General features: G+C 39.3%; 1 protein-coding gene across 4 annotated transcripts in view; it reads right to left on the bottom strand.

Moving 5' to 3' along the window:
* The window catches only part of Ptger3 (prostaglandin E receptor 3), a 216,126-nt gene extending 192,940 nt beyond the window's left edge, over positions 1-23,186 (bottom strand). Inside the window, exons 1-2 of one of the 4 annotated variants that reach the window (XM_058581590.1) lie at positions 20,840-23,186; positions 17,396-17,465 (exon numbers count right to left, since the gene is read on the bottom strand). In XM_058581590.1, the coding sequence (XP_058437573.1) occupies positions 17,396-17,465; positions 20,840-21,736 (967 nt within the window). In that variant the 5' untranslated portion in view covers positions 21,737-23,186. The remainder of the gene's footprint in view (positions 1-17,395; positions 17,466-20,839) is intronic. The other 3 variants (XM_046451007.2, XM_046451005.2, XM_046451006.2) reach the window with 3 other exon arrangements.
* Between the last annotated feature and the right edge of the window lie 2,201 nt (positions 23,187-25,387).

Raw genomic sequence — 25,387 nt, forward strand, 5'->3', positions numbered from 1 at the left:
TTGATCAGTGGTTTAATGTAGTGATAATAGAAATATATTTGAGAAATATATTTGAGACACAAGTGTGAGCCACATGTATACTCTGAGTTATCTAGTAGCAGCATTTTTCAAAAAGTAAAAAGAAACATGTATAATTGACCTTAATAATGTACTTTAGTTTATCTAGTATTTATGAAATATTAATTGCAATATGTAATCAATATAAAAAGTACCAGATTTTCCATTCCACATATTCATATTTCGTCTTCAAACTCTGGTGTGTATTTTACACTGACTGTAGATCTCATTTTGGAACAATCCCTTTTCAGTTGTCTATCACCCACATATGGCTACTATCTCAGACAGTGCACGTTTAATGCTTTTTATTTTTTGAGACTTCCCACATATATTATCTCAATTAAACAACATAGATATCATCACTGTGGTATCCTGTGGTATCCCTATTGGTTACCTACCCAACATCCCATTCCCTTATCTCCCCTTCTCATCAGCACATCTATTTTCATCAGAGCCTGTGTGTTTCTGTAATGGGCCTGGGTCAGGGATAATCATGTGTTCCCATATTAAACAATGAGATCCAAAGGGGACATCTGGGGAAAAGTTTCCTCTTTTTATAGAAGACAGACATAGAAAACCACAGCTTTTCTCTCCTGCTAGAGGTTAAGTAGGAAGCCTGTACTAGCAACTCTCCAGCCACCTTAGGGAACAGTCACAGGATGGAAGCCAGTACCCAACTGTAAAAGAGAGATGGGGCCAACCTTGCTCCTTCATGTGAATGCTCAAGTTTTGAACTAACTGTGAAGACTGGCTGTGGATGTTAGGCTTTTATTCTCAAACTACTGTATTATACCATCTCTAACTCTGGGGACAACATGAGTGTCGTTAAACTCTCCAGCATCTTTTGAAGGATTGTTTTCCCCTTTGTTATTTTTACCCTGTTTCCCTATTGTTGCTAAAATCCCTCCTTGTTTAATTGTTCTTTCCCTGGGGCGACTCTCCAAACCTCCTTTTAATTTTTGTTTTCTTTGGACACCAGGCCTCAAAACAGCTGTTTTCTATTGCTCCCATTCATTGCTTCTAATGAACGTTTCTCTTCTGTTACAAAAACAATGTTGTTTCTCCCATCTTTGTCTGTCCTAAAAGTATTTTTGATCTTCCTAAGATTTTTATCACTAATAACAAAGTGGGAATAATAAAGTTGATGAATAAAGAAAAAAGTGAAATAGTCTTTAAAATGTTCACAAATTTTGCTGTATTAATAGGATCCATTATTTATTCGATACAACTTGGAATAGGGGTTTGAGGGTGAAAAAAAGTTGGGGCTTGGTTTGTAATACCATCTATTAGCTGTGGGTCTTAAAATATGTAGTTTACTCACCAAATATAAAAATAAAATAAAATTTAAAAGGACTAATACCGCCTATGTTGCCAAGACTGATGTGAAGGTTAATAACATAATGAATGTAAAATGTTGAAGTTAGGATTTATACCATTTCTGATTCTAAATCTGGTCTCCTCTTAACTATATTCCAACTTCCTTTCTTCCTTCACCCCACAATCATTTATTGACTGGCTGCTATGGGCCACACAAATTTGCTGACAAATGAAGCAAGATTTCTGTCTTAAGCATTTTATAATTTACAATGAATCGAATAAATAGAAGGATATTAATAAGAGACAGGCTATAGCCAAGTAGTTAACTGCATAGGCAATTGGATCAAACAAATCTGGATTTGAAGGCTGACTCTGCTTTGTGTTGGTGTTGTTGACCCTGGGAAAGTTACTTAACATGACAAAACCAACGATATCATAGTGTCTCCTCAAGTCTCATTGACAAAACGAGTGGGATTGTGTCTGTGAACTGCATCTGCCTGTGCCTTATAAAGTAAGCCTTTGCTAACCATGGGCAATCATCAAGGTCATGAATGTAAACATAACTGTGTACATCTAAGTGAAAAAGATATGTGCAGGTACTATGGAGTAAAGAAGAGGGCCATTGAAATCAGTCTCCAAAGCCAGGCATACATGGGCATACCTGCAACCCCAGAGACTCAGGAAGCTGAGTCAGGAGGATCACAAGTGTGAGGCCAACCTCAACAATCACAAGATCCTGTCTCAAAATAAAAATTAAAAGAAAAAAAAAAAGGTTAGAGTTGTGCTCAGTGGCATAGCACCCCTAGGTTCTATCCTCAGTACTCCACGCCCACGCCCCCCCCCCAAAAAAAAAAAAACACACAAAAAACGTAAGGCACTATCTCCTGCCTCCTCCCATAACAGTGGACACTTTGGAGAACTTGAAAGGTAATGAGTTTATACTTCAAAGTGTGAAATTGTGTGAACCATTCTAGGAACTGTAAAAGAGAATTCAAATTATGTTTTGAATTAAGTTTTATGACTGAAGGTAAGAGTACTGGGAGAGGAATGGGAAATGAAGCTAGACTGGTGAGTGTAGCTAAAGCCAAGATTTTGAGGATTAAACTAGGGAATCCAAACCATTTTAATGTGGGGTAAGCATGTGCTAGATGATAACATGCCTAGAGTGCATGTTAGAGACACTGTGGTCACACTGAGGTCCTCTCAGGCTCTGTCTTCTCCATAACTATAAGAAAAAGATAAAAGCAGGTCTGCAAGAACCCCAATTGCACCATATCATGCTGGAAGTTTAAGGACTGTCAAAACAAATTTTCTAATTTTGACTGTAGTCAAACACTTTCCCACTAAGCAAAGAGAACTCAATAAACAGTTTTGTTTTATAAATAGTTTAGTGAAAAGAATAATATTTGCGACTTTTACCAGCTAAAAAATGTTTGCCTACTAAAACTTCATCGCTATGTGAGTGTTTCAAGCCTGAAAGACATACAGAATTGAATGAAATCGATGCTATTCCCTTACAAAAAGCACCCTCGACACTGCAGGTCTCATGGGTCAATGGGATCTTTTAACAGGTTACTATTGAACAAGTGAATTTCTTGTAGCTTTCTGTAGGGATTTTCAGAACATGTTCATTAGCAACTCAGGCTCCCCAAACCAATTAATGAATCAATGGGTATTCTATAGGAAATCTTTAATCACTGTGATTAGCTGCCTTGTACATTTTTTTTTGTTTAAATTCTCTTTTACAATTCTCAATCAACCTGTTCTTCCCTATAAAACATTCACAATGAAATAATTTTAAAAAATGCTTCAGGAAATTAGTAAAGAAGAAGGAAGCAATGGAAATGGAGCACTAAAGTGTACAGAAGCCTAGGGTCTACCAATTACCAGGAGTCTGATCAAGGAAAGTTGAATGATCTAAATCTTTATGTGCACAGCTGGAAAAAAATTGGGAATGAAAAATACCAATCTTATAAATTTTTATAGATTAGATAATATATTAAAAGATGGTTCTTAAGTACTTACACATAGTAGGCACTCAGTAAATAAAATCTTTTTATTCTATGTGGCTCTGTTCCGTTTCCTCTCTAACAGTCTCACTGTCATTCTATCACTCCATCTCCCCAATAGATATGTAGCAGGAAGTTGTGCAATGTGCGCGTGCACACATATACACATACACACACGGTCACTCACACACACACACACACACAGTTACAAAACCACATTACCATCCTAATGCTTCTGAGAATGAATTAGAAGGTAAAAATGAACCCCTGCCTTCTATTATTGGTATTCCAATTTAAAAGAGTTCTTTTTCTCTGTATTCTGGGTGGGAGAGAAATCACAGCTCCTACTTCTCGCTATTACCTTCCTTTTCCAAACCCAGAAGCTGGAGGTGACTGGTCCTTCTGCTGATATAGTTAGGGGGCAAAGAGCCCTGACTAGAGAGCCAGCTTTGCACCAAGGTTTTTACCCAGCTATTCACCTTCTTGGTCTATTCCCTAAAGACCTAAAAAGAGCATGCTACAGGGACACTGCTACATCGATGTTCATAGCAGCACAGTTCACAATAGCAAGACTCTGGAACCAACCTAGATGCCCTTCAATAGACGAATGGATAAAAAAAATGTGGCATTTATACACAATGGAGTATTACTCTGCATTAAAAAATGACAAAATCATAGAATTTGCAGGGAAATGGATGGCATTAGAGCAGATTATGCTAAGTGAAGCTAGCCAATCCCTAAAAAACAAATGCCAAATGTCTTCTTTGATATAAGGAGAGTAACTAAGATCAGAGTAGGGACGAAGAGCAGGAGAAGAAGATTAACATTTATCAGGGATGAGAGGTGGGAGGGAAAGGGAGAGAGAAGGGAAATTGCATGGTAATGGAAGGAGACCCTCAGGGTTATACAGTGGAGGGGGTAGAGAGAGAGGAGGGGAGGGGAGGGGAGAGGTGGGGAGGGGGGAGGGTGGAGGATGGGAAAGGCAGCGGAGCACAACAGACACTAGTATGGCAATATGTAAATCAATGGATGTGTAACTGATGTGATTCTGCAATCTGTGTATGGGGTGAAGGTGGGAGTTCATAACCCACTCGAATCAAGGTGTGGAATATGATATGTCAAGAAATTTGTAATGTTTTGAACAACCCACAATAAAAAATTAAAAATTAAAAAAAAAAAAGAGACTAACACAAAGAAGAAAGAAGCTTTCAGACTCTGGACCCATCACAGCAGCATGCAGCAAGCCTTCTGAAGCAAGACTTCAGCTGTGTGACCTGAAGCTCAGCATCCAGATCATCCAGGCTTTGCCTGTGTTCCAAACCCTGCTACCAACTTTCTGTTGACTCTGTGAGTCCCTAATATCCTCCCAGCACATGCCCTTTGCTTGTGCTTGGAGTCAGTATTTTAATCAGCTCTTTTGCTGCTGTGACTGACAGACTGACTGGAACAACTGTAGAGGAGAAGAGATTCATTTGAGGGCTCACGGTTTCAGAGGTCTTAGTCCATAGTAGGATATCTCCATTCCTGAGGGCTTGAGGTGAGGCAGGACATCAAGGCGGGAGAGTGTGGCAGAGGAAAGCAGCTCATGTGATCATCAGAAAGCAGAGAGAGAGAGGTCTCCACTTGCCAGATACAAATATATACCCCAAAGCCACGCCCCCAATGCCCACCTCCTCCAGCCACACCCTACCTGCCTCTAGTTGCTAGTCAATTAATCCCATCAGAGATCAATTCACTGATTAGTTTAAGGCTCTCACAACCCAATCACTTCCCCTGTGAACCCTCTGGCATTCTCACACATGAGCTTTTGGGGGACACCACGTTTAAACCATAACAGATTCTGCTGTTTGCTACCCAGAACCAGTCTATGGAGGAGACTAGAGCTCTGCAATTGGAAGATATTTCCAAACTTCCTGATGCTGATGTATAACTTAAAAATGTATGCTAGAGGAAAAAATTTCAATTTGTTTCCTAATGTCTTTTAAAGAATAAAAGCTAATATTAATCTTCTTTGGGACCCAGGTAGATCCTTATTCTATTCTTGGAGGAAATTACTACCATTAAATAAATTTAAAAATCTACCACCCAGAATGTTGGCTGTTAGCACAGCCACTAATTTATAAAGAGAAAGTCAGTTGCCAGATTAACATTAAACCCAGACTACAACTCACCCTTTATGGAAAAATCCAGAAAGAACTTGCTTTTTCTTCTCTAGTCACCTTACTGTGGTGCTCATGGAGTGTTTGTGAGCCTTTACAGCCTTTTACAGCCACCTCTGATCCACTGCAAACCTCTCATTGCACTCTCAACTCATTTCTGGAAAATTCTCTGAGCCTGAATCTCTAATTGTAGCTTAGCAAAACTCAGAGTACTTTTTGAAGATGAAGCAGGGTACTGAAACTTTTTGTCATCTATAGCTGTTTCTTCTGTTAACAAAACAAGAATAGAAAAGAAATATCTCTAGTGTTTAAACAGTAATTCAATTTGATGTATATACTGAAATATTATATTGCTATAAAGAAAAATTAAAATCCCACATGCAAACTGTAAATATAAACCTGTCAATTTAAAGTTTTGGAAAAAGAACACAGGACTTAGCCAAGAACATGAAAAGTTTTCTTAAACTGGTTCTCTAGAAGCCACGGCCTGGATTGGGGATTCTGACACATGGCAAGGAGCCAAGTTTAGAGGCCAAGGAACTTCTGGCTTTAGCCTTCCATAAGCCACTCCCCCTCATGTAATTTACATGAATCAAGCAACTGCTCCTCTCTTATTTTTTTTCTTTTTTGCTTTCAGCTAGTTTGCTTTAGGTTTCTGCGTTTACAGTCAAATAATATTAATTTTAAATGTAGGGAATATTACTTTGGGAATTGCTACCAGTTCAGAAGAAAAGGTCAACCACAATAAGAGCTGGTTTAATAACAACCAGGATAAACAGTTTCTTCTGAGACTAGGACTGTAAGTCAGTGAAGTCTGCCTCTTTTTCAGAGGATCATGCTTCTTATAACATTTTATTACTTTATAAGCAAAACTGGCTAATTTTTGTGTCTCAGCATGACTGTCCTGATCCATGTCTCAGAGAGAAACAGCAGCTATGTGATGAAACTTACATCCTGACTCTGCTATGAATTGTCACTTCCTTCCTGGGAGCCAAGTGTAGAGCCTTTTGTGGACTGCTGGTCATCCACCACCAGAGGCTCAGGGAGGAAGAGGGGTCTTTTCCTATTTCAGAGTCATGGGATGTGGATTAGAGAAACTACAGAGTATCTGGTAAACTCTATCTGCAAAACTGTGAAGAAGTCCACTCCTCCATGCCAGTCCCAGTTGCCATGGTCTTTCACCTTCAACAGCCTTCTAACTGGTCTCCCTGTGCCCACACATCTGACTTGCTGTAATACATTCAGTATCTACACAGCTACCAGAAGGGTCTTTTAAAAATATAAATCTAATAATGTCATTCCACTGGTTTGAACCAACCAGTGGTTCTCACTACATAATACCAGAACTCCTCAGGATGGCCTTACACCACTGGGTCCCAACATTGTCTCTGACATCAATGTACAGCACCCTCCCCCTCACACACACTTTCATCACCCTGACCTTCTCTCTATCTCTTGAACACACCAAGAGGTAATGTGTTCTCTCTGCTTTGTTCCCTCCTAGATACTTCTAGATGGATCATACCTATGTCTTTCATTCAGTTCTCAGCTTAAATGTGACCTCTCAAGGTTCCCCTGACAACTCAATCTACAAAGTTCCCCAGCCTTTATCTATCATATCAGGCTGCTCTGTTTCCTTAATGGCATTTACCAAAATCTGACTTCATGTTTATTTGTTTGTTTATTGTACTAGAATGCAAATTTCCCAAGAACGTGGAAATAGTCTAATTCACTACTGTATTTCTGGTGCCTAGAAATGTGCCTGGCACATACAATCTATTCAATAAACAATCATTGAATGCCTGAACAGACAAATGAATTCCAAATGGTTCTCAGCTTTGTTTCTTTATTGAAAAGTGACCATGGAAAATACCATTGCTCTTTAGAGTCACAACCTCATGTTTCTCCAGGGAGTCACCATATAGAAAACACTTTCCTTGAGGATAAGGGATACACAATTGCTCTGTGTCGATAAATGTCTGGTCAATGAACCAACAGAACATGCTTTCTGCCTCTGCCATGATCAAGGTAATTTCAAGTTATTTTCTGGCTCATAAAATTGGCAGAATTCCTCAACAGTAAATACAAAACAACAGTATCATACAATTCAAAGAGTAAAAAGATGTCTCCAAATAAATTTAGTTCTGATGGACCCATTGATGCTGAGGCTGAGCTTCATCTCAGCACCAGGGCATGGGGGCAGTAAAGATGTCAGCTCTATTAGTCTGGGCTGTGAGCAAGAGGAAGCCACAGTCATTCTGGACTGCCCTCACCCTGCCACCTTCAGCATTTAACAGGATAAAACAACCTCCTAAAGATAAGCACAAGCATAAGGTAAGAAAGTTGCTGTCTCCACCAGGACACAGGATGGTGATGGCTTTCTCAAACTCTAGAATATGCAAAGACAAAAGGAGATTCCATTGAAGTTTTTCCAAGATGGAGAGAGGGTGTTCATCAGAAAGAAATCATAACTAACAATTTTAGATACAGAAATGTTGAAGGTCAAAACCAAACATCAAAGGAACTTGTGTCTGTAGAGAAAGGTCCATTGCTGAGACTCTAGAACTCTTCTGGATACGAGCTCCAGAAAAGTGGTGGGGCCAGAGGGTTTAATGAAGAAATCTCATGCCTGTCATGTGCTTAAGGTATAAGCCTTGGTAGGAAAAGAAAGTGATGCATTTTTTTAAAAAAAGCCAGTATGTTAGATTGTAGAAGAATGAATTTTAATATTCTTTGTAGAGGACAGAACATGAAAAGCCTTCACTTTCTTTGAATCACTTTTCTATTTTGGAAAGGGAGGATCCTTATTAACTCTCTTGCATTCTTTCTCTTGGAACTAGTGTCATTAAAGTCACCTTCAGAAAACAGATGAACAGGTATGCCCTCATGAGAAATCAACTGAAGGCCTCACGTGTGGACCCCCATCTCATTTTTTACAACTAGATTCATAGCTCTTGAAATTCAGAGGCACAGATTCCTGACTGCTGGGAATAACATGGGAGTACATTGCTTTTATATACAAAATTGTCATGGTCTTTTTACATTTTTATCCAAAAGTTCACTGTTGAATGCCTCATTTGCTTACCCTTTTACAGTGCCAGCCATAAGCTGAAAGACCCAGGCAAAGATTTCCTTGAACTGCAGTGCAAAATAATTCTCAGAATGGTATCTAAAGGAGAGAAATTCTTCACCCACCTTTTTTTTTAAAAAACCCATTTGTCTCACCACCCTAAAAGTCTTCTCAAAGCCAGGCTCTCAAGCTGATGTGAATTCTTTTAGTTGAAAGTTTCTTTTTTTTTTTCTTCCTTTTTTAAATTCTTAGGTATAATGACAGTAGAATGTATTTTGGCAGAACATACATACATAAAGTATAACTTATTCTATTATCTCTTGTTGTCCTACAAGATGTGGAGCTACCCTGGTCGTGTATACAAATACAAGGCTAGGAAAGTTATGACCAATTAATTCTACTGTCTAGTCCAGTCTATTTCTATGATTCCCCTCCCCAAACTCCCTTGTTTGGGGTTGGCATGCAGAAATCAGAGAGAACATTCGGCCTTTGGTTTTGGGAGATGGGCTTATTTCACTTAGCATGATAGTCTCCAGTTCCATTCATTTACCAGCAAATACCATAATTTCACTCTTCTTTATGGCTGAGTAGTATTCCATTGTGTATATATACCACATTTTCTTTATCCATTCATCCATCGAAGGATACCATGGTTGTTTCCATATCTTAGCTATTGTGAGTTGAGCTGCTATAAACATGGATATGGATGTGTCACTATTGTATACTGTTTTTTAAGTTCTTTGGTAGTAGACCAAGGAGTGGGATAAGTGGAGGTAAGTGAAAGGAGGATAAAAAACACTTCACTGATACTCAATATCAGACAGAAAGTTTCTTAAAAGCCAGCTAACCCACCCCCTCAATTCTACACCTGAGGAAGCAAAACTCTGAGGAAGCCTGAAGGCTTTTGTCATCTCCTGCAAGCTCCAGGCAGAGCCTGGCTCCACTCTCACCTCCCTTCCTTCAGGATGACAGGCATGTTTGGCACTCCCAGGCAGTCAGCAAAGGTATATGGTGGCCTGGCTTCTTGATATGGTCAACATTTTGAAAGATATTACTTTATAATTTAATGCAGATCATATTAGTTTTATCTTACTTTGAGTGGGAAATATTCTGATTTTAAAGCCAACTTAATTGAATTGCCATCTTGTTGTTTTAGAACTATGAAACAATGATTCTTACTAGCATGGAAGGCATTTTTACAAACCAAAATCTTTTTTGGAATGCGGTAATAATAATGAAGCAGAATATAGGCATCTTTTCTTAAGATTCCTAATATGTATATACTTCCAGGTCCTGAAGTCCAGTTGTTAACATTTTTAAACCTAATATCTAACATTTTTTTATCACCAAATTTTCTTTTGAAATGTTTCTTTTGTCATTCAGTTATTTTCTTGGGCTTGAAATATTAATAATTTTATGAGATGATATATAGGCTTTCTTCTGAAAGCTGGTTCTCATGAATGACAGTATCTGAGCTCCCTGGTATTTGCTGTATTTACTGAGCACCTGGCTCAAAATGCATTAAAACCCAGAGCAGTAGTTTTATGTAAATACCCACAAATTTGCATTGTTAATATAATTGCTAATCCACTGGTGATGTGTACAATGCTGGATGCACACAGAGGTTGAATTGTGGATTTAAAAAAAATGTGGCCTCTTTGTAATAAAAAACAATAAAATAAATAAAAATCCATTAGTATTGTTCTATCAAGCCAAGGAACAGCGTTAGCACTGAAGGGTGGTAACAAAAGGGAAGACAGATTCTGGCTCGATCCATAAGGGAGATGATTTTTTTTTTTTCTAGTGCAAAGAACAAATCAAGATGGATTGGGTTATCCTGAGGAAAGAGCCAGCCTCTACATCCCAGCTTGATCACTAACCAGCTTGTTATTACCTTGAACAAATCACTCAGCCTTTTTCAGCTTTGATTTTTTTTATTGTATATCAATTGGAGATAATAATGCCTACTATGTAGGATTGCTGTAGGAAATTAGGAAGATCACATGTGAGGAAATAATCTGGCACAATACTTGACTTCAGCAAGTTTCATAAGGTCCCATGAAAAGCAACAAATTTCCTGTAAGTAAAGGTGTTCAAACCAAGTTTGACTTTTACTAAGAACACTCTAGAAAGAGATTTTAAAAAAATTGATTACTAGTGACTTTATGAATTCAGAATCTTTATAATGTGAACCCTCTTATTTAACAAATATGTAACTTAAGTACAAAAAAGCAATACAACTGGCTCAAGATGAAAGATAAATTCTTCTTCCTAATCTTCAAGGCAATCTACCAATGGGCTCCTCCGTCCTTCACCCTTCCATCCCCACTGGAGTCATGGTATTTCTCGACATTCCCAAAAGCACTTCAACCACAACAGACTGGCTTACCATTCCCACAACCACTTGGTCTGATTTTGCTCTGCGCTCCACATAGACCCACTGCTGTCCTCCCCCACCAGTTCTATGCCAAGCTACTCCCCTCCTCTCTTTTAAAGCAACACTTTTAGGAAAAAGTTTTTCCTCTGATTGACATTTCTTTACCTCTGTCTTCAGACTCAAGGGCTCTGAATATCCTATTCCTCTAACTCATAAAGCAAACTGAGGGCTTTTTTTAACATTTAAAGCAGGTGAAATCACTGCCTAACTCAAAACTTTTGGTTGCTTTCAATGGTACTTGACATAAAAATCCAGACTTCCCAACTCAAATGAAAAGGTTTTGCATTATCCGGCCCTGCCTATCTCCCCAGCCTTACACTGGAGGTATTCTTCCTTGATTTACTCAAATCCATCCGTCTGGCTTTCTTTCAGTTCCTCCAATGCCTCCCTCCAGTTCTTTCCTACATTGAGGGTTTCACATACTGTTCCTTCCTTGAAATTTCACCTTTTAAGATTCATCAGTACATGACATTTTCTCAGGTTGCCTTCTAAGCCCCCACACCTAAAATGCACTTTCTTCTTGCCTTTTTAACATGCTCCTTGGATATGCATATGCAAGACAGAAGCTATGTACACTTTTCTGTTTAAGTAAGCAAAGCAAATCACATGGGAGCAGATGTTACAGAAGGAAGAACCACTTACTTTGGTAAATGAAGAGTGATTAGATTTACATAGTGGAAATCTGCGTGGTGTAACAAAACGAAAACCCACCCAACACACCTGGGCAGAACCTGCGGTCACTTGGGAAGTGGGAGATGGCATTTAGGGGGGCCCAGGCGTCTCCTGCAAAAGAAAATAACAAGGAACTTAACCTGTTCTCCCAAGGTGTGAAGACAAGAAAGTTGGAGCAGGGTGACTTTGTCCACATTCACTAGAGGAAAAACACATGGACAACCTTTAAAAACAAAATCATCGAATGGGAAAGGCAAACTTGTCAAGGTTCGATGTGAATCCAACCAAGAGTCTCAGGGACCAAGATGGAGGGGCGAGTGAACTAGCATGTGGTCTGAGCCCTGCCTGTAGCCTTCTGGGTTCTTCAGCATAAGGTCTGTGCTCTAGAATCATAGCTGAGCATTATGGCTGGCATTGTGGGTGAGAACTAGTGAACTCTCTAATGATGATGTTCAAGCACACACTGGCTTCAGCTTGGGCAGACCCATGTTTTAACAGGTCATTGAGGCAGTTGAAGATCAACACAGTCCTTCATCCCACAATAGATTCATTAGCATCAGTGACACCAGTTAGCAGTAAGAGCAACCAAAATAAGACCCATGAGATTGGTTATATTTGCTTATTAAGTGATTATTTCTATCTACCTTAGTAGATTAAAAGCTTAATGAAGGAAGATATCATGTATGGTTTACCATCAAGGGAACATAGATAGCTGCATAGACACACACTGCTCAACTCCAAGGAGTGTCATTCACATAGAATAAACTATAAATAGCATCCCTCTAGCTATGCAACTGCTTAACCCTTATAACCACAAGAAGTCCTGAGATCCTGGTCACTACTGTATCATCAGGGTGATCAGAGTGATAGGAACATAACAAATACTCAATAAATATTTATAGAATAACTGTATAAAAGAGAGGTGTTTCCTCTCATGCATCTAATGCATTATCTATAATAGGGGGCCATTTTATCTATTTAGAGCCATAGGAAGTTAGAACTGAAGGGAAGGTTAGAGTCAGTAATTGTTTCATCTTACTGATGAGAAAAAGGAACACCAGCAAGATAAAGTGGCTTCCACATGTGATGTAGGCAAGACCAGACCCAGTCCCTTGCCATCTAGTGTCTTATTCTCTCTAAGAGAATGTGGTCCTCACCTGACTCTTCAATAACCTCTCAGGAAACAGAGGAGGGTCAAAAGTCAGAGCATTGATATGTGCTCTGGCTTGGGAGCTGGCCGTGGAAGCATCTTCTACTTGGGGAAGTGGGATATGGTTCATCTGCAAGAAGCTCTGAACCAGATAAGGAGTCTGGCAGAAGGAAGTTATTAGGGAAATTTCATATATCAAGATAGAAATTAAAACTCCACTCTACTGTCTTGAGAATTTACCAAAATGCAGCTAGCTTATCTTTCACAATCCCTCTTTCATTATTTTCAACATTAACAACATACTTCTTTTTCTAAATTTTCATGAGTCACACCAACAGAAGCATATTCTCAACCATAGAGAATGACATTTATTAATTATTCAGAAAGAGGGACAAAAAGATAAGCAAATCAAATCTTCCTAGAGTTCTCAAAGACTTGGTGAAAGGTATATCTGAATAATTATACTTTATTTATTTATCAATATTGCTTAAAATAAAGACTTCCAGCTCCAACATAACCTTTTATTTTGCAATTACCAAGACTCAAAACAATCATAATACTATCTGGCATAAGATTTATCTTGTATTTTTATTACATGACTTTTACCTAAACTGGTAGCTAATTTTCATTTTTTTCTAACAGAATTAAGTTGTGAACCATTGAAACATCCTCCATGTGAATATCTGGGCTGGTGGTCGAATGGGAAAATAGCCTTTGTGTATTTGTAGGCTGCAAATAATATTAATGTGTTGTTAGGATTTAGTCAACCTGTGTGAGGCTCTTTGATTCTCATACTTTGGTCTGATTTAAGGCTCATGGAAATTCAATTCTGGGCAGAGGTTCCCCTCAGCCCAACATTTCTGATTACTTGTGAAGAGATGAAGATAACTGAGGCCCAGCCTCCACCCTTAAGAAGTCTGCTGAATGACTCCACCTACAACAGCAGCTAGTGCACAGTAAGTTCAACTTACACAGTTAATTGAGGACAGGTCTGTGCTCCGAAAGAGCCACAGGAAGAGAACATGACTAGAAAAAGCTACTGCAACTGGACTTGGGAGCAGGTGAGGCCAAGTTCCTCCCAACACAGGGGAATGACTGTTCAGGGGAAGGGGACAACTTGCTGCAGAAGACAGAGTCTCCCCCTCTGACAGCACGGAGCAGGAGAGAATTCCACACCTGATGGAGGTCCTCAGAGCACAAGACAGTGGCTGTTCTGCAGGTTTCATGGAGTTGGGATCCAGCATGTTTTAGATTTAGGAAGTTAACTGGCAGCTGAAAAGAGGAACGGCTTCCAGGACTGGGAGAATGCACATGAGACACAATGGCAGGGAGTGGGGAGAAGGAGTTATACCTTATAAAGTTTATGTACATGTGATTTATCATTTCTTATTTTTTCTTTTTGAAAAGTTACATCCTCCACCACCTTTTCTTTGTCTCTGAAATATAACTACTTGTCTCTTTTCTCTGGTGTTTTTGAGGAAAGATAATCTGAGCACTAAATGTCAATGCAGTTATCCAGTAAAACATCATAGTGGTATTCCTAATATGGAAGAATATTCCCAGCTTGCTAAAAGGTCTTAGCAATTAGACATCTTCATAGCATGTGACATCTCCCAATTATTTTCACATACATTTATGTTGTTTTTCATTACAATCCTGTGAAATGGGATGACAGGTGTTTTTATTCTTATTTTACAGGAAAAAGAAAATAGTTCACAGAAGATTGTGTAAGATCACATACCTAATTGCTGTTTTAATTGGGACTATAATCTGTCTTCTGATTCCAGTGCTCAGGTATTCAGTCAATAAGCACGAATCGGGCATACCTTACATGGCAGGCAATTATGATAGTTCCTAGGAAAGGAGCAATATGCAAGACAGACACTGTACCTACCCTCAAGAGATCTAAGAGAACAGAAAGTCAATTGACCAACATGTCCAACGAAGTGTGACTCAGACTGTGTCAGCAAAAAGCAAGATACTATGGGACCAGAGGCTGGGACATGCAACCAAGCTTAAAGAGGTCAAGAAAGATTTCTTTTAAAAAGTGTCTTTTAACTGGAGATGTGGGCCAATCCAAGAGGGGTGGTTGCATGGCAGCTATTGTTGCACAGTTGAGAGGTAAAGTGACTAGTGGAAAAATAGAGAAAATTATTCTAAGTAAAATAGGGGCCTGATAGGGGTCTACATGAAGCCACAGAGAATTTCCATTCTGCAGTGTTACTTCTGTGTGTGTGTGTCCCTGTCATTGACAAAGTCACACATTGTCCATCTGTCATGTCTTTATACAAATAAATTATTATGTTTAATATAATATATCCTCACATATTTAGGGGACAAGGAAAACCCCCAAGAAAGATTTATTTGGTCACCACCTTAAATGTACAAAAGTAGGAATTTTCTGGAGAAAAGGGGGACTCAGAGGACATCTAATAATCCTCAAGAAGCATAGCTGGTGGGAATCAAAGTACAAATTTACTACTTATCTCCATGATGAGGCATTGCAAAAAATAGGGGAGGCAGAAGTTGGTGTTACATCTCTGCAGATCTCAGAGTTGGGAGATAATGTGGAATAGGGGTGGATTATAAAAGTGCTACACAAATGTAAAGCGTTTGGGGAGGACTTCCCCATACTGCTTCCCAACAACACAGAACCAAAACCAAAAACTGAAGTAAAGCACTTGGCCTCCTTCACCTATTACCCCTTGGTGCCCCAGAATGATCATAGTCTGTTACAAATGCTTGTAGTGTATATTCCTGGGTGTTATTCCCAGAAAACTGAACCTACAGAAACTTATAATTGAGTTATTGACCTTTACAGCTTTTTCAAAAGAAAGGCCAATGAGTCATGATTATGCTACAACTCAAGAGCATCTGAATTTCTTCAAAGATGAAAGCTTAAGATGAAAAGTTTAATTCTTGGCTCTCTTTGATAAACCCAAAATTAAAAATTTGCATTTTCTAGCCCTGATTTATCTCACTAATCTTCAAGTTATATTGGATTGATTCTGGATATATCATTTAGATAATCCACCATTATCCTATGTGTCCAAAAGCTGCTGTTATTTAGGGGCCCCCTTTCTTACACAATAACAACAAAACAGTCTCCCTTCTGAATTGCCCATTTTGGTCACTGAACCATAATTCTCCAAAATAAAAGAACTTCAGAATATCTTACATAGAAAAAGACCTCAAACCTCTAATAGCACTACCTCTGTGCTTTCCAGATAAAAGAATACGTAAGTTGCTCTGTGCTGTGTTTAAGACTTGAATCCATGGCCTTTAAGTTAAACAAACAACAACAAAACCTGAGACTCAGAGTCAGATGACTAGAATTATAAATCTTTTTCTAATATCCTATGCTTAAGCTCTTCATCTGAATGATGTACATGATAGTGACAATCTTACAGGATTTAATTAAATGAGGTAACGTATGTGAGGACTTTTAGCACAGCTCAGAGGATTTAGTAGATGTCTCAGCAGATGTCTATTGAATAAATTCACTCCTAAAATCAATTGACCTTTTCTAGTATTTCTTTTCTTTAATAAGATCCAGTTCTTTATTTTTTTAATAATTATTTATTTTCATATGGTGCTAAGGATCGATCCCAGTGCTTCACACATGCTATGGAAGCGCTCTGCCATTGATCTACAGACCCAGCCAGCCCCTTTTCTAATATTTCTAATAACATCTAATAGCATTTTTCAGTGTGAACACTCTGTCCTCATTGGCTGGGTACCTGAGCACCCTTGGGTCAGCCATGAAGTCGTGTTATACCATCCACTTCTTCCAGAATGCCTACTCTGGCCAATTTAGATAGACTTTTTTCTTAAAGTGAAAGGCATGAATCATACCCTATCTTGCATCATTGTTCTTAATTGTTTCATTCATAAATATGGAAATTCTACTCCTCTGAACAAATTATAACTCTTTGAGCAGTTTTTAGGAAGTCTACTCAGGGCCAGAGGTGCAGTTCAGTGATAGAGTGCTTGTCTATCATGCATGGTACCCTATCATTGCTGGTTCAATCCCCAGCAATCCTCCCAAAAAAGTAAGAAAAAAAAAAGCATATTCAGTAGCCCCTCCACAGTATATTGTTGTGAACTCAGAAATATAAATAATAATGAAAAATCTTAATTTTCATAAAAACAAACTATAGAGAACTCTTCCTATAGAGCAGATTCATATGCATAATCATTTTTCCTGAAGCAACATCCTAACTATGGTAGAAATTTGTAGGCAAAGATGATTAGAAATTGAGAAATATTTTATATGCCATAAAATGCATTCATTTTGTAAAAAAATCTAGCATATCTATCTACCACATGTGGCAGATTAAAGGAAAATGTCACTTAAAATATATCAGTCATTCCTTAATTAAAAAAAATAATCACAACCACATTGTAATATATCTTCTCCAATTGAAGTATCCTGATGGAATTTGTGGATAGTGAGCGGGGAATTTGCTGGTTCAAGATTAAAGGAAAGGGCTGGGGATGTGGCTCAAGCGGTAGCGCGCTCACCTGACATGCGTGCGGCCCAGGTTCGATCCTCAGCACCATATACAAACAAAGATGTTGTGTCTGCCAAAAACTAAAAAATAAGTATTAAAAAAATTCTCTCTCTCTCTCAAAAAAAAAAAAAAAAAAAAAAAAACCGAAGGTGAATATGAGGAATTGTTTTTTCTTCCCATCTTCCTGTTTAAAATTGATAGTTAGTTTTATATTTTCTATTACCTTTTTTTCTTGGATTGGCTAATAGCTAGCTTTATATTTATAAGAGAGGTACAGTATTAGCCACATTCTACCTGTTTGGAGGTGCCAGGATATAAAAGACAAAATGTACTCATGGCTTCCTTTGAATAACATTCTGTTTCCTGCTCTTGGAATCTTGGTTATTATGTCAAATAACTGGACAATTTGGTGGGCATGGCTCATGAAAAATAAAACAATAAGTCAAACAGATCACATTTCTGAGTCCATGGGCTGATTCCAACAGAATGGCAACTTGACACGTTATATTAAGAGTGACTAAGAGCTATACATCATCTATCACAGTGAAGTACCCTTTCCCATTGAATTGCACATCCCATATTCATAGTTTGCATCTTGTACCTCATTGTTCCTGACTTGATTTCACATCTCATATTGCATTTTGCAAAGTTTCTAGGAAAAATAATAAGTATTCATGTAGTAGGTGCTTGTAGCAGTTGGAACATTTTCTTACTATGGCATCTCTGCTCTACTAAGTTTTGCAGCAGTGATAGTTGAGTATTATTACAGACGTGGTAGTCTTCTAATGTAAGATATATTCAAGGTCTTAACAAGTAAGGAGTCTGGATAACTAGATTATATGTCCTATGGCCAATCCAATAAAAGCTACTTAGAAATTTATATTTTACCCATAGTTGGAAAAAAATATAAAAATGATTTCTCACTTTAACACTAACATACTGAAAATTCTATTCACTGGGTTCTAGTATTTTCATTCTTGTAATTCCCAAACCTATTAAGAAAGCAGTTATGCCAGTTTCTTTCTTTGAAACAATTCCAACTTTGTATTGTAGATCTTTCTGCAGATATGTAGAGATTTATTTTCAGTGGTACACAAAACAGAAGATGGAACCATTTCTTTTAGAAAGTACCTATTTTGAAACTGAATTTCTCTTCTTTGGTATGATCACATTAAGTTCAAGTTTAATTTTTTATGAAAAATAAAGTGTTTGATAAAATGCCACAACTCAATAAATATTAGTTGAATGGAGATATTAATTGAAGTTAAATAAAACTAGTTTTAAATATAGTCTTTCTCCAGAGGGTGAGTTTGATTATGCTGTTACAGTTTTCAAAATTGTTTTATTCTTCCTGAGGCTACCATATTCATTCTGTTCAAACCAAAGTCTCCAAATAAAAAACACTAGTTTTTCTTCCTCTTAAAAATAAACAAGGGCTGGGGATGTGGCTCAAGCGGTAGTGTGCTCGCCTGGCATGCACGGGGTGCTGGGTTCCATCTTCAGCACCACATAAAAATAAAATAAAGATGTTTTGTCCACCGAAAACTAAAAAATAAATATTACAAAATTCTCTCTCTTTAAAAAAAAATTACAAATTTGATTAACTGCACGGCATACATTTTATTTATGTGATTTAACTGCATTTTTTCTAGGTTATAAATTGTGCAATAAAAAAAACTCATAGACTAGAACTCAAATGAGAGCTGTGAAAAATTCAGACATTCTGTTTGCCTTGACAGTTATCTTATAGTCAGTAAAGTTTTTTTTTTGTTCTTTTTTTTTTTTTTGGTATAACTCTTTTTCCCTCTTGTTTGGTCACCTACATACTCCATTCCTCAACCATAGAAGCAAATAATGTCTAAAATTGGTGCTGGTTTTGATAAGTCAGGGTGATGACATCAGCCTGAGTTCTAGCTGCTGGAATCTGCATTCCAGTGTACCATAGAGTGTACCATAGAGTGACTCATGGGAAGTTAAATCCCAACATAACTCTTCTTGTCACTATGTCACCATTTGAAGCCAAGGCTTGTGTTCAAATGTCCCACACCACTTACACACAGGAATTCTCCAATGTCTGCTTTGTCAATGTGGGAGAGAGTAGAAGGAAGAACTGCTTTTCTATTTTAAAAGACAAGAAGTTTAAAATTATATATGATGCACAACATCAATGTCTTTAATATTATCCAACTCTACACTTAAAAACAGTTAGAATAGTAAATTTTACATTATGCATTAAAATACCATTTTACCATAGTTTAAAAAAAAACTATGAGATAGATCTGAAATCCACATCCATATGACTTAGAGGTTTTTCTAAGTTGTATATAAATTTACAGGTCCATTATATAATCAGTTATAACTCTGTGATCATACTCAGATTGCTCTTTCTTCAACATCTGCTTGAATCCTAAGCATCCATTCTTCAGCCATTAGTAAACAGCACTCACTCGGTTGAAGTTTTAGCTAAATGTGTTGCAGAATTTTTTTTTTTTTTTTAAAGCCTCAACAACATGGTGTAAGAGTGGGAGGCAGGGAGCATGGGGAAGCATTGCTTGCTCCTAAGTAGTTGGAAGATTTGCTGATGTGAGGAGCTGGGGAGTGGAGAAAACTTTATCTCCTATTCCCAGGATTCCTCCTGTCCCAGTGCTTGTTAGAAGAACTAGCAAACGCTAGCCAGGGGGAGTTATTGGGCTGCTGGGTCCCAAGAATGACTGGCTCAAGCTCTTCCTAGAGGGCAAACTGCTGCATTAAGATGCGTCCCTTAGGGGCTGGCGTTGTGAATCAGTGGTAGAGTGCTTACCTAACATGTGTGAGGCACTGGGTTTGACTCTCAGCACCACATATAAAGAAATGAAATAAAGGTCCACCAACAACTAAAAAAAAATCTTTTTTAAAGAGAGGTCAGGAATTAAAAAAAAAAACAAAAAGATGTATCCTTTACTCTCCTTCCTCCAGTCAGAATCAATCTAAAAGTAAAGTCAGCATAGGCTGTGCAGAGAGGGTGTGCAGCAGCTCAGAAGCTGCAAGAGGGCGGTGCCTGTCTGGGGTGGCAAGTAGGGTACTTTTGCAGGCTGAAAATCACCGTAAGTACAAGAGGTATTAGAAATAGAAAGCACACAATATCGGGCTACGGTTTTCATTACCATTGTCCTAATGCACAAACTTCTACCTGTGTACATGCACTGAAATGATACCTGAGTATCCATTACACTCTCCGGATTAGAAGGTAAGCAGTGATCTGCCACTGTGCCTAACCAGTGCCTAAGGAGATGCCTGGCGCTAGGAAGGCGCTCAACAAGTGAGAAGCTCAACTGTGAAGTAGAAACCAGGATAGCTCAGGAGAAGAGGCATTCTCAATGCTCTGGGGTTACAAACACAACCTACAGGTGCTGTCACTTTTAGAAGTCTCCATTTCCAGCCCGACCTGATCGTCCCACACCCTGGAACTACCTACCAAAAGCGGCGACCAGCAGACTGACAGCACGCACATGATCCCCATAAGTTGGATGGCCGTCTCAGTTGTGATGCGGCCCCACTGGGCACTGGACTGCGATGCCGCGGCTTTGGCCCGGCAACGGGACACCAGGGCCTTAATGGTGGCCAGGTTACAGGCGAAGGTGACCGCCAGAGCTAAGAGCCCCAGGAAGGCGAACGTGGAGGCGAAGAAAACGTTGCCCCAGTTGTTCGAAGAGTTAGTCCCGTTGCCCCCTCGCCCGGTGCTGATGAAACACCACGTCCCGGGCCACTGGACAGTGTACTGGCCTACACCCAACACAGGCAACAGGGCAAAGGCCAGCACTGACAACCACACACAGAACAGCACCGCACGGGTAGCGCGTGTCTTCATGTGGCTCGCATACCAGTGTGGCGCCCGAATGGCCAGTGCCCGCTCGACGGCCATGGCGCTGGCAATGAAGAGCGAGGAGAGCCCAAAAACAGTCATAGTCAGACCGAAGAAGGTACACAGCCGCCCCGACGGGTCATGCTGCTCCCAACGCTGCTTGGAGAGGTACACGACAATGACCACCGGGCTGGTTAGCAGCTGCCCGACCAGGTCGGTGAGCGCTAGCCAGCCGATGCACAACAGGAAGGACTTCTTGCGTTTGCTCTCCCGGCGCCGGTAGCTGCGAGACACAAGCAGCATGGCTAGAGCGTTGCCCACGAAGCCGGTAATCAGCATGGTAATTGGGAAGGCCACGGACACTGATCCGCAGTCCTCGCTGGACCCTGGGGGCCTGGTGAGGTTGCCCCGCGCTTCCGCGGAGCGCTCGTGCGCCCACATGCCGGGGTAGGAATTGTTGAGGCGGGTGCAGAAGGGGGCGCCCCCGCCGTCGCCCCGGGGTTCCTTCATGTTGGCTTTGAGGTGAGGAGTGGATGGCGCCCGGAAAGCAGCAGAGAGAGCTGGCAGAGGGGTCTCGGGCAGTGACCAAGGCCAGTGGCGACCCAGAGTGGGACTGGACTGCCCTCCATGGTGCGGGGCGCAGCCTCCGCCTAGCTCCGCTACTCCCGCCGCTGCAGTAGCGCCGCCGGATCTTTCAGGCTAGGAAAGCGCCTGTTACGCTCGGGAAAGCCTCAGGCTCCCAGGCGAGGCCGGGTGCCCAGCCCCTCTATTAAGTCCGAGGGGGCGGGGCGCCGTGGGTGTGGGCTGAAACAAGGTGGGAGGAGGGCGGAGAGGCAACTAAGCTCTTCTCTTTGCAGTCGGCTGGCTTTTCCGGCCCGCTGCGCTGGGAAAACTTCCAGGCGGACATCTCTCCTGACCTCCCTGCTCCTGGCAGGACCACTTGCCGTTTTGCCGGCCACAGGGCCTCCTCCAGTTCTCCCGCCTGAGGGTGGAGAGCTGTTTAAATGTCTCACTGGGCTTCTCAGGAGAGCCGCTGAAAACCGACCTGAGCACCTGTCGTCCTTCTCTAGGCACAGACGCTCAAACTGGGACCTTCTCCCGAAGCACTTTTGTAAACCCTCCAAGTGTAAATCACTTATCCTTAAGCAATCTACGCAACCACAATCCTTCATATAGCTTTGCTTGGATAATGTTTTCTTACTCGGGAGCCTAGAATGGTCATGAAAAGGCCATGCTGTCCTGCTCCTGGGGCGCCACTTAAACTGCAAAGTTAATACAATGTCTGGAGAGTCAAGGGACTAGACACCGGGAAACAATCAATCAATCAATCAATCAATCCCATTTAAAGACGAAGAAATCCCAACTACTATTCTGTCCCTTCTCCCCCTTCCCTAAAAGGAAGTCAGCTAAGGCAAAAGTTGCTAGAATCAAATGATGGCCACTTACATATCTGAAAGAGTGAAATCAACTCCGCCAGCTGGAGGAAGCAGGAGGTGGGCAAGAAAGCAGCATTTCCTTACAAAGCGTTCAACAATCCTCCTCCACCCCTTTCTATTTCTCTAATAGCACTAGAAACTGCATTTAGCTGATAAATGCCTTAATCCACATAGAAACTTTTCCTGTGAAAATAGGATAATTGACTAGTAACATTTTCGTAGGCCAGTATTAATTTTTTTTTTCACAATGTTTCAAAACCACTTTTAGATCTTCCAAAGCACTATTGCTACTATTATTACTCTTCTTTTTAGGTGAGGTAACTGAAGCTCCATGAAGTTATTAAAAGGATGTGCCCAAAATTACTCAGCTATTTCCGGTCCATTCTCCTGAGAGCAGTGTCTTTACTGATACCATAACTGCTCTCAGCAGTTGAAAATTAATGGAAACCAGTTTTTCACAAATCTCTGGAGGTGTGGCTTCTCCACCTCTTCACATTGTGCAGAAAATAAAAAAAATTTTTAAAAAAATATTTACAAATTTCAGTTTTCCTCATACTTAAAAAAATAATACTTAATCATATTCAGAGTGAATCAAATTTTTTTTCAGAACCCAGTCAATTTCAAAGCGAGGTCAAATTTTTTGGCCCTAGTTTAGGTGATGTTCTGTTGGGTGCAAGTGGGTACAGAATTGAAAAATATGTCTTTCTTTCTGATGTTTTGATTCTGTAAGTGCTTGGGAAAAAAATCATTATAGTGTTGTATGATGTTTAAGGAAAAAAAAAGCCAGAATGTAATCTAAAGTACATTTGATCTACCTGCATTAATCACAATACTAATTTTGTTTTTCTATCATCTTAAAAGTTCCTGCATTGGGCTGGGGATGTGGCTCAAGCGGTTCCTGCACTTTTAATAAAATGTCATGCTTATAATGAAAACCACTAGGAAGGAACAGTAATTTTTCAGCAATAAAATTCTAGTGTAATGTTATAATTAAGAAATATTATTAATTACATAGCAAAGAAAGTAAGCCTAATGTCATTACATTGTTACTTTTTTAAATTTATGAATAATTATTTAAAATGATTTTCTTCTATTACACTGTGTGCAGTAATAAGTTGGACTTCTTAAGAATGACAAGCATCAGGTGATATATTAACAAATATTAAAATTAGCCTTTTTAGTCACCTTGACATCAATACATTAAATGTGTTGTTTCATTTTGTGTAACATCTCTTTAATTCACCATTTTGTTTCATCACAGTCTGTTACTTGATTTGCTGCTATTCACCCTGTAAACTAGTAACTTTGAGGAGTCATACAAAGGAAACTGTAGTTGAATTCTTGTTGGCACTTTTAGCTCAAGTTATTACAGAAATAATTTGCAGGCCTTGGTCTGAAACAACATCACCCCCTAGTGATCTAAAAGTTAATAACAAGCAGTATGCTATCTTCACAATTTCTGGCTAACTACTGCATGCTTTCTTAGGAAACCTGATTTCTTTCTTAGATATCTATTTATTACGTAACTGTAGTTGCTTTGTTTTCCATTAAGATCACAAATTTGCACCTTTGATAAATCAATAAACTTGTGGAGGATTAAATAAAGACCATGTATTCAAATGTTTTTAGAAGTTTTAAAGCAAAACTCACATTTTAAATTCTGCCCTAGAAATATTTTAATAGACAAATTGTACCCCTGTATCTTATAGTTTTTATGTATTTATATCAATATTTAGATAGTGATGTTCACTTCTGCTGAACTTCAAGAAATCTTAAATAGGGATACAAATAAAAAATAATGGGACTGGGGGTGTAGCTTTATGGTAGTGCTTGCTTAGCATATGTATATCCTGTTTTGATCTCCAATACCCAAACAAACCTCACAAGATAAATAATTAGTTCCACGTAAACAGGTCCTTCATTACTTCATTATGATGGGAAGTATTTGAAATTGTTTCCATAAAGTCAACTGTTTAAATATATTTTTCTCATTCATTCTAGGAACACTCATTGAGCAACTAGTCTGTTATTAGGGGTACAAGAAATCACATAAAAAAAAGTCTCTACATCAATAGTTTAGTGTGAATCTCTTAATTTCTACACAAAGAACACTGGTATCAGTCTTGTTTTCTCAGAATTATCTGCCACGGAGGCAAGATCTTATATGAATCTCTTCACATGAAATAATTATGTACGGTTTTCATGATTGAGTGAAATTTATCTCAGAAATGCAAAGTAGATCTAACTTTCAATCATCAGCCAACACAATTACCACCTCACTTAAGAATCCTGTACTATAATTGCCTTATTTACATGTCCAATAATTTCTTACTAGAAACTGAGCACCATAGTTACTACATTGTAGTGTGATGCTACATTCCATTGTTCTGAGGATTACTGCTCTACTAGACAGTTTGTCTGGATTCAAATTGCCAATACTTTGCAGCTAGCTATTGGTATCTCTGTTGTTTTCCACAACTGCTTTTAGCCTGGTTCCCAGTGGATGGATATTCCCTATTCCTCTAATGACTCATTAGTCAGTGATGAGCACCATCTTGTGGTTTCCTTGATTCTAGGGATCCTCTTTTCAGATTCATCCGCTGGATTACTGTTATATCCTACATTTTAAGCTTGAAAACTTTCTGCTTTTCTAGCTGAAGGCACTCACAGTGGAAACGTCCTCCTTAGGAAGAAGTCTATTGTTGTGCGTACAAACGCAGTCTTT

This window comes from Marmota monax, unplaced genomic scaffold (genome assembly GCF_021218885.2).
Source record: "Marmota monax isolate L192 unplaced genomic scaffold, Marmota_monax_Labrador192_F-V1.1 WCK01_AAM20220418_F8-fsc00023, whole genome shotgun sequence".
Taxonomy (NCBI): Eukaryota; Metazoa; Chordata; class Mammalia; order Rodentia; family Sciuridae; genus Marmota; species Marmota monax.